The sequence below is a fragment of the Macrobrachium nipponense genome, chromosome 23 (assembly GCF_015104395.2).
Source record: "Macrobrachium nipponense isolate FS-2020 chromosome 23, ASM1510439v2, whole genome shotgun sequence".
In the NCBI taxonomy this organism is placed as follows: Eukaryota; Metazoa; Arthropoda; class Malacostraca; order Decapoda; family Palaemonidae; genus Macrobrachium; species Macrobrachium nipponense.
The window spans coordinates 82673701-82688413 of NC_061090.1; the positions used below are offsets into that span (position 1 = coordinate 82673701).

The 14713-nt window shown below is 44.8% G+C and overlaps 1 protein-coding gene across 2 annotated transcripts in view; it reads right to left on the minus strand.

Moving 5' to 3' along the window:
• The window catches only part of LOC135202251 (uncharacterized), an 82002-nt gene extending 68675 nt beyond the window's left edge, over window positions 1-13327 (minus strand). Inside the window, exon 1 of one of the 2 annotated variants that reach the window (XM_064231545.1) lies at window positions 12577-13327. In XM_064231545.1, coding sequence (XP_064087615.1) covers window positions 12577-12730 — 154 coding nt within the window. In that variant the 5' untranslated portion in view covers window positions 12731-13327. The remainder of the gene's footprint in view (window positions 1-12576) is intronic. The other variant, XM_064231534.1, reaches the window with a different exon arrangement.
• Window positions 13328-14713: the final 1386 nt, after the last annotated feature.

Consider the following 14713-nt stretch of genomic DNA (forward strand, 5'->3'; position numbering starts at 1 on the left):
AGGGTTCTCTATTATGTCACAGAAAGCCAAATCACTGTTTTACTGGCCTACAATGCTTACAGATATAAAAAGCACATAACTAATTGTAACACGTGTCATGAAAACAAGGGATACACTAAGACACCTGTCAGTTTAGGGGCCTATCCTGTGCCAAATCAATCCTTGAAAGAATATACGTAGAATTATTAACAGAATTACGAGTCTGACAGAGGGAATAAACACTTCTTAGTGTTAATAGTTCCTTGACACGTTATATAGAATTAATAGCACTAAAAACAAACATGTTATTGTCATGATACAATAAAGTTTTATGCATACTTACCTGGCAGATATATACTTAGCTATAGAAATTCGAATTTCGCGGCACTCTCTACAGGTAGGTCAGGTGATCTACCGCCCCGCCACTGGTGGCGGGAATAGGAATCATTCCCGTTTTCTAAGACAGATTTTCTCTTCCCCCTGTCTCCTGAGGGGAGGTCGGGTGGGCCATTAACCGTATATATCTGCCAGGTAAGTATGCATAAAACTTTATTGTATCATGACAATAACATTTTTATGCATTCAACTTACCTGCCAGATATATACTTAGCTGATTGGCACCTTTGGCGGAGGGTAAGAGACAGCTAATTTACTGAATAGACAGGAAACAACATATGTTGTAGGTAATAAAAATAATAAACCTTGATTCCTACCTGTGTTAGCGAAAGACTTCATGGCTACTGCCTAGGAGCCTGTATCGCTTCAAGAGCCTCAGCGAGGTATACTTTTTTTGGGATTGTCCAAGCTGATTGAACATGGTCCACTCTGGACCCTACGGTTTTTTACCCTATGCGCATTATGATTAGGGTAGAACACCACGGCAGGCCAACCCTCATCATGGTGGACGGGTCTTATTCACTCGATATTTAATTGGTGAAACAAGAATACAATTGCAACTCTAAGCATACCATTTAAAAGACTGAAGTTTCGTCAACATAATGTGATATATGAAAGCCCCATACGAACTAAAATAAGCATGTGAGCTCTTCGTAAAATATGTTTTCAAGGCAGTTTTGAAATCCAATATGGCGGCTACGTTTTGCATGGAAGGTTCTCATCAGTGACGGCCACCATCTTTCCCCAGCCTTCCCAGCACTCATTTGAACAATGTTAGCGTATATATGTAACGTTTATTGATCTTACTCAAGATTGCAGTTGTAATCAGCACAATAAAACAACATTTTGTTGCCTATATTAGTGAAAGTATGAAACTTGTTATTCCCGGGGTTATGGTTAGAACTGAATTCATTCTTACCTTGTAATCGGTGGTTTTTATCCTTACTGCCATCACAACTGAACTCCACAGTGCTTATTTGATTGTAATTATACACATTTTGGTCGTAATTCACTCTACAGTGCACTTGAACCATGCTGTGGTTTCCTGGTTCCTAAGCACTCCCTCCGCAAACACAGTTACGAGCAGCAGACGACAACACTGATTATGAGATGCAAAGCTTTATTCCCTTAATTGTTTACTTTACTCAATATTTAGTTTAACTTTACTTCAAAATGTTTATTTAATTCATGTCTATTATCCCTTTTTTGCAACCAAATTAACCCCCAAAAATTACAAATGTTTCGGATGTATACTTACGAGCAGACGACTGAGGAAAAATGACTCATCGTTGCCAATCTAGTGGAGCATCACACATACGCCGATGCATTTACAAACTGTTTCGATGAATTCTAGTTGTCATAGTAATGCAGTTTTAATTTGAATTTTTGTTTTGAAAATTGCTGTAGGGTAGAATATCACGACAGGCCAACCCTCATCACGGTGGACGGGTCTTATTCACATCGATATTTAATTGGTGAAACATGAATACAATTGCAACTCTAAGCATACCATTTAAAAGACTGAAGTTTCATCAACATATTGTGATATATGAAGCCCCATACGAACTAAAATAAGCTGTTGAGCTCTTCGTAAATACCAAATTTGTAACTAATTTGTATTTTTCATAACTAACAAACTGAGGTCTTAACATTAGGATTTACTAGCGCCAAGCTGGAAACCGGTAGAATTAAAATTACACTTGTGAGATCCAGGACTAATGGCATCTATACCAAGTCACGGGGCATGTATACCCAGAATGCCCACGGCTACCTGTGACCCATCAGTTATATTTCTAACCCAGTTTAGACTGCTAGAGGGGTGGTTCGAGGTGGGCCTTTAACTGTTAAGACCTCAGGTTTGTTAGTTATGAAAAATACAAATTATGTTACAAATTTGGTATTTGTTCATACACGAAACAAACCTTCGGTCTTAACATTAGGATAGACTTACTATTGGAGGGAGGTAAGTCTCTACAACTGACTGGGAGTTTGCCACCTTATCCATTTCCGAATATATAGGGAAATTCTAAGAGAATGGACAATGAACCTAGGACCAAAGATATAAGCGATCTATTGGTTTCCCTCCCACTGGGTGTAGATACCATTCTACTGTTTACTCTTGTCCCTTGCGACTGGATCCACCTTCACCCCTCTTTTCCTTATTATCCGTAGAGGGGTGTGTTGCTACTGAAAAGTATAATCATCATCTAAGATAGCTTCACAGTATGGCTGACCATCTCACCTGCATCTAGTCCGTTCCAGCACATGACGGTACTCTCCTTCATATTGCCCGGTAGTTAAAGGAGTAGGAAGAAAGTAGTAAAGAAAAAAAGACCAGTCATCCCATTCATTCTACTTTCATACCTTCATCCTTAGACTATACGCAAACTGACCCCGCCAGGGGCACTGGATTGAACTATATCACTTGTTGGGCCGCCACCACTGGACCCAAGGAAAAGGTGTCCAAGGATCTATGGGCAACATCTTTCAAATAAAATGAGGTGAAAGTTGTTTGGCGCTTCCACACGCCAGCTTTCAGAATTTTATCCACAGACATGTTTTCTTCTTAAATGCCATGGAAGCACTCACACCCCTGATGTCATGAGCTCTAGCTCCCACCTGGCTATCTGACCCTCTGTCTTCTGCAGTATAAGCATTTCTGATCGTCTCCCTTAACCAAAATGATATTTTATTCTTGGACACTTCCTTCTTGTTCCGTCCTGTACTTACGAACAAACCTCTGGCACCCCGGCCTGAGGTGCCTTGTTCTCTTTAAGTACTCCCTTAGTAGTGCCCTGACGGGGCACAGGAGCATTTCAGCTTTGTCGTTGTCTACAAAGCCTGCCAAGAAGGTATGGTAAAGGAGTCGAATCTGCCGTCTACTATTGTTGGATTTTGGGTCTTTGCCACGAATTCTGGGACAACTCACACACCATTGATCTCCAACCTCTCGAGTGCTTTATGAGATATGAGAGGCCATGTAGCTCCCCCACCCTTTTGGTTGAAGCCAGGGCCAATAAGAAGACTGTCTTCAGGGTCAGGCTCCTATCCGTGGACTGCCTTAGTGGTTCGTAGGGGGGTTTTGTCAGACTACTCAGTACCATTGGTCAGATCCCAATCTGGGGCTTTTAGCTCCTTTGGTGGGCATGACTGTTCAAAGCTCCTCATCAGCATGGCCAACTCCCATGAAGACGATATGTCCACTCCTTTCATTCGTAAGACTGAGGCTAGAGCAGCCCTGTACCCCTTCACTGCAGATACAGACATATGTTTTTCTGTTCTGAGATATATCAGAAAGTCTGCTAACTGCTGAATAGTGGTACCGAGTGGAGACACGTTCCCCCTACGACACCAATCACAGTATGCTGACCACTTCCCTTGGTATACTGTCGCAGATGATTTTCTGATATTACCTGCCATCTGAGTTGCTGCTTTTCTGCGAAAACCCTCGCTCTCGGAGGAGATACTTGACAGTCTCCACCCGTGAAGCGATAGGGACTTCACCGACTGGTGGTACCTCTCCACGTAGGCTGACACAGAAGGTTGCTCCATGGAGGTAACTCTCTTGGCACATCTACTAGGAGTTCCAGTAGGTCTGGAAACCACTCTGCTTTCGGCCATAACGGGGCTACCAGGGTCATCTTGAGGTTCTGAGACCGCATTACCCTGTTCAGAACCTGACGGATTAGACAAAATGGAGGAAATGCGTACACGTCCAGATTGTCCCAGGGGTGTTGTAGCGCATCTTCTGCTACTGCCTCTGCGTCCGGGACTACTGAACAATACACTTCCAACTTTTTTGTTGTACCTGGTTGCGAATAGGTCTATGATCGGTCCTTCCCAAACAACATGAGCATCCTGTCCACTACCTGTTGGTGTAGGGACCACTCCGTTCCCAGAATCTGATCCCTGCGGCTCAACTTGTCGGCACCTATGTTTCTTTTTCCCGGAATATACCTGGCCTTGATGTCTACCAGGTTCTCTATAGCCCACTGGTGAAGTTGAACTGTCATCACATGTAACTGCCGAGAAACTAGGCCTCCTTGCTTGTTTATATAAGCTACTACTGTGGTGTTGCTGACATCAATACCACTGAGTGACCCTTTACTCTCTCCTGAACTTCTTGTAGAGCCAGGAAGCTGCTTTCAACTCCAGCACGTTTATATGGAGTTCTCTGTCCTTGCAACTCCATTTTGCTGACACCATCAACTCCTCCATAGGGCGGGCTCCCCAGCCTTCTAGTGACGCATCCGAGAACAGCAAGAGGTCTGGGGAGGATTGTTGAAGGGGGACACCCACTGTCAGATTGTCGTCGTCCACCCACCACAGCAAGTCTTTCCTCACTTCTGCCGACAAGGGAATTTGCTCGTACGGGTGATCTACTGTTGGTGACCAAAACTCCTTCTCCTCCATTGTAGGGACCGAAGGTGTAGCCTTCCTTGTGGTACTAGCTTCTCCAGGGAGGTTAGGATTCCCAGCACCACCTGCCACTGTCTTGCTGGCTGTGTCTGCTTTCCCAGAAAGGCATTCACCACTTGTTTGCATTTCTGTACTCTTTGGTCTGTCGGGAATACTTTGGCTTGTGTTGTGTTTCTATCACCATTCACAGATATTCAAACGTTGACTTGGATCCAGCTGCGACTTCTGCTGATTCACACAATACCTAGGCTGTGACAAAGCTGCAGGAGGGCCGCCCTGTCCTGAGTAATTTCTCCTGGACTTTGCTATCACCAGCCAATCGTCCAGATATCTTATCAGCCTGATCCCCTGAGCATGCGCCCACGCCGACACGAGGGTGAACACTCTTGTAAAAACTTGAGGAGACGTTGTCAATCCGAAGCACAGGACCTTGAACTCGAAAGCTTTCCTGCAAGACTGAAGCGGAGAAATTTCCTTGAAGACTGATGGACTGGTATCTGAAAGTATCGTCCTTTAGATCGACTGTCAGCATAAAGTCTCCGATTCTGACTGCTTGTAGAACCGTTTTCGGAGTTTAACCATCTTGAAACTGGTTTTCCTTATAAACCGATTCAGCGTTGACAGGTTCTATTACTGTCCTCCACTCCCCGTTGGCTTTGGGTACCAGGAAAATCTGCTGTCTGTAGAAGCCTTTTGTCGGACTGCATACTTGTTGCACAGCTCCTTTTTCCATCATCTTCTTCACTTCGCCCTGCAGAATAGTGGCCTTCTGAGATTTGTGGGCATAAGTGACGTGGGGTATGGTTGATCTGTCAGGGGCGGGGTTACCTCGAACGGAATCAAATACCCGATCCTGAGAACATCCACCACCCACTGCTCTGCCCCTAGTTCTGCCACACCTTCCAGTGATTTGCCAGGCAACCCCCCACTGGTGTGGCCGAGTGATGGGAGGCGCCCATCCTATCTTCTTGAGCCTCTCCCCCTTCCCCTATTGCCCCTTCCTCTGTTGTTTCTATGTGAAAGGGCCGATGAGTTATCCTCTTTGGGGAAGAGGATCTTGTGACTCTATTAGGGATGCTATGTCTCACTGGTTTTTTCTTTCGAGACATCTGCTGTGTCTTCCCTCCAAAGGAATAGTTTGACTGTTAGAGGTTTTCCTAACTGCCTGTTGCACCAACCTATCGTTAGTGTCCATCCTTCTTCTATCTATCGCTTCTTCCAGTATGACCTCTGGCAACAGTAGTTGCGATTTCCAAGATATCCCCATTCCTCATTGCTAACAGGGAATCCAAATCCACATTGCGGCTTAGTCTAGCCAATGCTGCATCTCTCCTCATTAGCAGGATATTTGCCCAAACATTGGCACTCACGTTTGTCAGGTACGCAATCGCCTTGGACCCTGACTGTAGTAATCTAATGAACAATGGTTCATCCACTACTTTCCTTGTTGCTTTTACCGAGGATGCAATTTTCGCCAACTGCTGTTGACCAAAAGGGCCTAACAGGACGCAGCCTGAAAGACAGAAGAAGCTGTTGCTTCTAACGTGGCAGGCCACTTCGGTACGTCATCGAAGGGCACTCAATTTTAACCTGATCCAAGGTTAATCCAGGCCTTAACCTTACAACATTAGGGTTCATTTGTCTAGACAGCAAAGGGACCTTCGGTGTCGTATAATATTTCCTTGCTTTATCATTGGAGGGGGAATAAATTTAAATGATCTATTAGATCTTAAGGAATTGATCCCTCCCACTGCAATTCTTTATGCGTTTACGTGGTTGCCAAGCCGAACCTTATTCCGCATGACTCGAAACAAGGCAATTCATACGACACCTTGGTATCCCTCTTTAGTCCAAACGCCATGTCAATTCCAGGAGGAAGCATACTGGCCGTGTTTCTGTCTTCTCCGAAAGGCTATTGAATTGACGAATCAAATCAATAACCTCTGCATACGAGGCCAGAACTCTTGGTTTCTCCTTCCTCCGGCTCTAGTGTACCACTCTCCGTCACGAGAGATGTTGTCTCGCCTCTATCTTCTGACAGACGGCCCGGAATTCCACGGCCGCGGCTCATTGATCTTTGCTGGCCGCTGTTGGCTCGATCCCAGATAGTCAGCATGGGGAACGAGAACGTCTCCACTCTTTCTCTGTCACGGATCTAGAGAGAGAATCTCGTCTAGATCTCCAAGATGAAGGCTCCCTTAAGACAGAGGTAAGTTCGTCTCTATTAGCATTGGCATCGTTTTCGAGCATCGGCGAGCCCGCCTCGGCCCTTCTATCCAGACGGACACTAGCCTTCCACGAACGTATCCCCCCGCCGAGGTTGCCAACTCTCTATTTTTCGTACTTTTAATAGGAGCCTTATCGTCCTCCGTACGTATTTTGAACGGCCTTACGGGCGACGAAACTGGGACCTGCATTCCATCCTCTGCTGCACCTTTCGCCGCCAACGTCGATTTTACCAGAGTATCGCAGTTTTTTTTTGCGATCCGAACTGGCAACTCCGCCTCGGCCGCTAGCTCGCAGGCCGTTCACCTCTCTCGCTTGTTCGGACTCTTGCGAACGGCTTGCGTCTGGCAACCTTGTGCTTAATAGCCACTGATTTTCCGACCTTCTTGCTGACTTGGAAATGACAGTCTTCGTCCGAAGAAGGGGGGAGGAAGAATTGATTCTTCTCCTCTTGGCCCGAGGATCCGCTAGGAACTCCCGAATCCTCCTCCAACGCTTGACTGGCGCTCGCCGTGACGTTATCGGACTTAGCGATGACGCCGAACTAGAGGAAGAAGACGAAGTGGCGAATCACACTTTTTCTTTTTGTCTCTCTTATTCATTCTCTCCTCTATATCCTGTAACTTCTGCATTACAGTTTGCATTGACGGATCAGAAGGCGTATTAGCGTCTCGGTGCAGCGAAAAAGGCCGAGAAACGTCTGTCCGACGTCATCACGCCTGCCATCTCAGAGTGGTGACGTATGTGTGACGTCATCCCTCTCGTAAGGGATAGAGACTGAGAGGTTTCTGCTGGTAACCGCACGTTTGCTGCCAAATTACTTCCCACGTTCTGCATCGCTGTAAATACTGAGTGGGATGGTGAAGCAGCGGCATTAATTCCCATAAATTGCAAGCGCGGGGGATGAGGAACATTCAGCGCTGCCGGACCCTGCTGGAACCGTGACGTCATATAATGCGCAAGCAGACCATCCAAGGTTGGTACGCCTGGTAGGCCTAGCGCTGACCACTACCATCTAACCTATGCGCTTGAGTAGCAGGAGCCTGGAACAAAGATGGCGGATCTCCCCCTCTACTTGCTGGGAACAAAGGAGAGTGCAAATTATTCATAAAATTACCCAAGGCCCCTCCTGACATTTCCGATACAGAACCGCTAGGAGAAACCGAAAAGGGGTGTATGAGGAACAATTCAAAAGCAGGTGGAGAAACATATGGAGCAGCCTGGTTTATTACCGATACAAAAAGAAGCCGGTAAGGTTTGGTCATCCAAAGATGGCGTCACCCCCTTTCTTTTTCTTGTGTATTGGCTTTTCCCATAGAACTTCTTCCACTGTTCCACCGACCAACCGCGACAAACAGAACACGGATTAGTAACCGTACATACGTTTTCCTGCACCTACTACACGTTGGATGAGAGGATCCGTCGACACGAAGTTAGGAACCTAGAACAAGGGAAGCCACTGACTCCTGGGCATTTCCTTTGTCTCCTCTGCGAAGCGGTAGACGATCCCGATGTTGAGGCAAAATTCTCCATCATACCACGTATATACTCTTACCACACACTGATCACACTTGGAGAAAGAAAAGGAATGAAAAATAAAAATGAAATGGATAAAGAACGGTCAAACTGAAAAACCGGCTTTAAATGAGATAGACAGTAACACTCTTATCTTAAAGGCGGTAGGAAAATAACTGATGGGTCCATGGTAGCCGTGGGCATTCTGGGTATACATGCCCCGTGACCTGGTATAGATGCCATTAGTGCCTGGATCTCACAAGTGTAATTTTTAATTCTACCGTTTCCAGCTTGGCGCTAGTAAATCCTAATGTTAAGACCGAAGGTTTGTTTGTTTCGTGTATGAACAAATATGTTTTCAAGGCAGTTTTGAAATCCAATATGGCGGCTAACGTTTTGCATGGACTGGTTCCTCATCAGTGACGGCCACCATCTTTCCCAGCCTTTCCCAGCACTCATTTGAACAATGTTAGCGTATGTATGTAACGTTTATTGATCTTACTCAAGATTGCAGTTGTAATCAGCACAATAAAACAACATTTTGTTGCCTATATTAGTGAAAGTATGAACTTGTTATTCCCGGGGTTATGGTTGGAACTGAATTCATTCTTACCTTGTAATCAGTGGTTTTATCCTTACTGCCATCACAACTGAAACTCCACAGTGCTTATTTGATTGAAATTATACACATTTTGTCTTAATTCACTCCACAGTGCACTCGAACCACATTGCTGTTCGTGTTTCCTAAGCACTCACTCCGCAAACAAAGTTACGAGCAGCAGACGACAACACTGATTATGAGATGCAAAGCTTTATTCCCTTAATTGTTTACTTTACTCAATATTTAGTTTAACTTTACTTCAAAATGTTTATTTAATTCATGTCCATTATCCCTTTTTGCAACCAAATTAACCCCCATTACAAATGTTTCGGATGTATACTTACGAGCAGACGACGTGAGGAAAAATGGCTCATCGTTGCCAATCTAGTGGAGCGTCCACACATACGCCGATGCATTTACAAAACTGTTTCAATGAATTCTAGTTGTCATAGTAATGCAGTAATGATAAAATTGCTCTAATATGTATATATACTACAAGGAGTTTTTGGAGCGCTTACAGTTCAGTTGACCACGGGTTTCGTCTGCTATGGAATCGGCGGAGCAATACAAACAAGATGGCGGACGCTTTGTTTTGGCGCCCGGTTTTAAAAACCCCGAAACCTATAAAAACGATAATGTGACCCTTTTGGGAACGGGGTTTTTGGGTGGGGGGAGTACATGCGAGTAAATTGAAAACGGTAAGGGGGGAGCCATTGGGAAACCGGGGTTTTTGGGTGGGGGGAAAACCCAGATGACGACAATGAAACACGAAAAACAACAAAACCCTAGCAGACGAAACCCGTTGCCAAGTAAACTGTAGGAGCTCACGTACCAACAAAAAATGTAGGAGGTCCCGTCCCCCGTTGTGTTAGGCTAACCAAACGACGGCAATGAACACTAAAAACCACGAAACCCAAGCAAAAAAAAAACAGTGGCCAACTAAACTGTATGAGCTCCCGTTCCAAACTAAACTGTAGAGCTCCTGTTCCAACTAAACTGTAGGAGCTCCGGTGATCGTAACCAAACGAACCAACCTAACCAAAACAGGGCCGCGTTGCCCTTGACTGGCCGGGGGGCTTCGCCCCCCTGGCCCCCCGTATAGGGTAATTAAGTGATTGCTACCTAACCCAAAAGGGGAACAAAAAAACCAACATCCCTTAGTGTTTTTTTCCTCCACGTCCTTACCGGGGGGGGGGCCGGGGGGCTTCGCCCCCCTGGACCCCCCAGTACAGTAGTATATTAACAGTGATTGCTACCTAACCAAAGGAACCGACCTAACCAAACTAAGTCTGCATGTCCTTACCTGGCCGGGGGGCTTCGCCCCCCTGGACCCCCCCTGTGTAGTAAGTTAACAATTATAAATATCTAACCAATAAACTTGTCCATAAATATGGCTGGCACCCATATATCCTTACTGATAAACTAAACAAAATAGAATATTTCCGAAATTTTTTTCCGAGAATACATTGGACTGCGTTCGAAAACACGTGGACTTCTAGCGAACGTGAATGCGGATGTGTTGAGCGTGCCTGACTTCAGCAAAGCGGAAATAACAATGGCGTGCTTAATTTTGGCAAAATAATTAGAATAACGTGCATTTACATTGATAACCTTACCTTGGAGATGTTGCTAGTCGTCCAGAAAATAATATAGAACTTAATAAGAGAAATCCGAGTCGTTCAAATCTTCTGGGTAGAGGATTTTTTTTTTTCTTTCTTGGCGGGACGTTGTTTTCGAGATGACTGAACAAGGGGAATTTGTTTTCATTAAATAACTAACTAGGGATCGTTCGTCTTGACACAAAATGTATATGTCTTCCAGCGTGACGGGAACCCGGCGGCAGCGAACGCCACGTTGTGCGGAACACGACAAATTCTCGGCAGAAGAAGCAATGGTAGTTATGAGCACTGAACTGGCTGAGAAGCAGGAACAGACTGAAGGGTCGAGGAAGGTCGGGGCATGGTCCGTTCCAGGTACTAGTTATCCTAGCGGATAACTAGTACCTGGAAAAATATGTATCGAAGAATGTAAAAAAACTGTAGGTCATACAGATGATTGGGCAAGGAAAGAAATATCGAATAATGGGGAAAAAAATGTATCTCCTACAGATTATGTTGGCACGGGTAAAACTATCGTGGGCAAGAGTCAAAATATCGAATAATGAAAAAAAAAAGGAAAAATGGAACTCCTGCAAATTAGTTGGGCAAGCATGGGAAAAAAATAGAATAACGAAGGGAAAAAAATGGAGCTCTTACAGTTTTCAGTTGGGCATGGGTGAAAAGGGTATAGTAATACTGTAAATTAAATTGGAGGTCCTAAAGATTAGTTGGGCAAGATTAAAAATATCAGAACAATCGGCTTTCATGTTGATGCATGTTCGGGTTCGGTGTCCTGTGGGTTGGGTTCGGGTTTGGTCGGCTGGGGTCGGGTTTGGTAGGCTGCGGTCATCTGCGAGAACTACTTACCTTGGCGGAGGGATTACGGACCGGGCAAAATGGTGTTACACGGTCGGTCAACTGAACTGTAATCTACCCATACTACAAATAGATACGCTAATTTCACTATTTCCCCGGGGTTTTGTGTAAGTCTTATACCAGTTTGGAGGGTAAACACATACCAATTGACAACACTGATAAACAATTGAAGAGCGCAAAACGCCGCAAAGAATGCCGTAGTCCCCTTGAATAAGTGCTGGTGAGAGGTGGGTTTACGATTGTTGTGATGAAAGTGCCCCAGCGTCTATGGGTACAAGTGGTGTGCAGATTTAGCACATGAAATGGGAAGTTTGTTGACACAAGCGACTCCGTAAACATCAAGATGGCATCAATCTTCGAAACATTTTTAGTTGTAAGTAAAAATTTCTAAAGCGTTTTGGTGAGATTTCCACTGCCGTAGCCACCCTTTTCACTACCCTCTGTTTAAATCTTAAAATTTGGCCTTAATTTCTAATTTTGGAGAAAATACTTACTTTGAAAGGAGAGTAGAGGTCTTTAGCTCCGTTTCTCACCAACAACAAGTCGCGACTGATGCCCATCTCCGGTGTCAGGACGCGTTATAATGTACTTTTTCGGAGGGTGGCTAGCGTTGATTGTAGGTGGCCTGTTTGGCCTGCTGTGATGTTTTACCCTATATCACATTATGTTGACGAAACTTCAGTCTTTTAAATGGTATGCTTGGAGTTGCAATTGTATTCTTGTTTCACCAATTAAATATCGAGTGAATAAGATCCGTCCACCGTGATGAGGGTTGGCCTGCCGTGGTATTCTACCCTATAATGTACTTTTTTGGGGATTGTCCAAGCTGATCGTACATGGTCCACTCTGGACCCTACGGTTTTTTACCCTATCCTTAAGATGGATTAGGTTAGATAACAATACCTGAAGTCAATGATACTCAGACTACTAGTGTTCTCCCATCATGCACTAAGTTCATTATCTTACCTGTTTGCGTGGGGCCTAAGGTGACTGTGGCAGGCCTTGGAATCTCCTCCAAAGCTCCTCTCGTTCTGTGAGCAACAGGTTCACCTCCTACGCCAACCCCGTTACCCAGGACTATCCCCCCTCCTCCTCCTCCCCCAACAGCACCTTCTGCCATGATAAGATTTGACTCTTCAAGTTTCCTTTTGCGTCTCGTCCCTGTAAAAGAAGCGAGACAATCGATAATCTGGAAGGCGACTCGACCACGAACAACGGCGTCCTTCGTGAGTACCACTGTAAACACAGCCAGATAGGACGAGGCTTAACGCCACACGCTAGGAAAAAAGTTCACAGACTATGCAATGTCTCTCGCATTTAAACTGAATGGCATCACTCCTGGTTGCAAATAAATGAATGAACAGGAATATTGCTCCGGTATATGAAGCCTGACTTTGTCAACAAACGGATAGGAGAGCAACAAAATTAACCGCTGGCTAACGGATGTGTCGCCTGTGCAGTCGCCCGCCGCCGCTACAGCAGCGTGCTTGGTGCTGTCGCTCAGTCTCCAAACCTCTTCTTGTTGACACCCACAAATGAAGCAAAAGACGCCTGAATCGGAGAATGACTTCAACAACGACAGTCTGAGTGCTACCCTCAACCTTTCGGAAGAAAATGACAGGTTTATCAAGCGCAGAAACCTGACCACTTAACTCTAGGAGACATGTAAACAATGAGACACCCTAAAAGCGGTGGGAAGCTGCTGAATGATTATCTTGGAGGCGTTCAAGTACGACCCCTCAAGCGCGCCGCCGAAAACGCCTTTCCCGCGAAAACCATCTTCCTAACAGCCAATCAAAACTTGGCATTTAATGCCACCGATTTCTCAACCAATCAGCTCACAGTGAACTTCATTTTCGCTTTCAACTCAATTTCCAGCGGCTTCCCGAAAGCAAAGGCAAAGAGGCACCTTTTAGGTGTAAGGTATTTTGAATGTTCGGTCTTCGGCTGAACCAAGGCGGCCCTATTCCTAACTCTAATGATCTTCTTTCAGGTTGCTGTGCGCGCGTGTACGATGTTGAAGGAGGCAGTAGGCGATGTTTGTGGTGTGGGAGTACTCATAGGAAACCTTAACGGATGCAGAAATATGTTAGGAGGATTAAAAAGGACACGAGCGACAAACCAAACTGATGGTATAAAATGTGATGGGAGAAATGACCGACTTTATAATAATTATCAGTGGAATAAAAATGGAGTTAAGGGCACATGACCAGCCAAGGTTTGATGATATATGCAGAGGAACTTAAGTGCCATGGCAAACAGACCAAATTCAACAAGAGACTAAATCGTTCTCAAGAAAATGACACCATTTTTGCCGAGTCTCGTCGTGCTGCACATTGAATTTACCGTATAGCTGAGTGAAACTAAAATAATTTCTTAAAGAGGAAATTTGAAGGACTACTCAACCTCATTTGTAGCCAGGGGCGTCATTTCATTTTCCTTAATGGGGGGCGGGGCAATGGTTTATTTGAGGCGCCCTCCCTCATGAAAAAGGGGGGAGTGGCGAGCGAAGGGAGCCTGACCAACTGGGGGTCCGGGGGCTGCTGTAAGGCCCCCGGGGAAATTTTTTTTAGATATATTAACAAAATAGGAGCAATTTGAAGGCACTTGTAAAGAAAATTTGAAGAATTCTTATTCTTTAAATATGCTGTACGTCCAGTTTTGAGATAATAAATGAAGATGAAAAGGTAGTGACAATTTCTAAATAAATCAAGTTATAAACTAAAGTATTTGTTGCGAAAAATTAGTGCACGAATTTTCCGAGACGTATTTCCCGGCTCCCCCATCCTTTTTCTGCTTTCAATGTAGTTATTGTTGTTGTTGTATTAAGCCAACACTTCTTGTTGGCACGGGCCTTTCCCTTGTTCGGCCCGTAGGTGATCTGAAAAGATTCATTAGGTACACGGTTAGTTTTTTGACATTGGAAATATCTTTAGTTGTAGAGATAGGGGAAGGATGATGGTGTCAGTAAGAGAGGGCCATCATGTCATATTATAGTAGAAGTTTGAAAGAATGTAAGGCTTTGCGGGAGGATTTCAGTTGTAGGTAAAGTTTTAAAAGAATGATAGTGGATGATGTGGATAGAGCCTTACAGTGAGGGGAT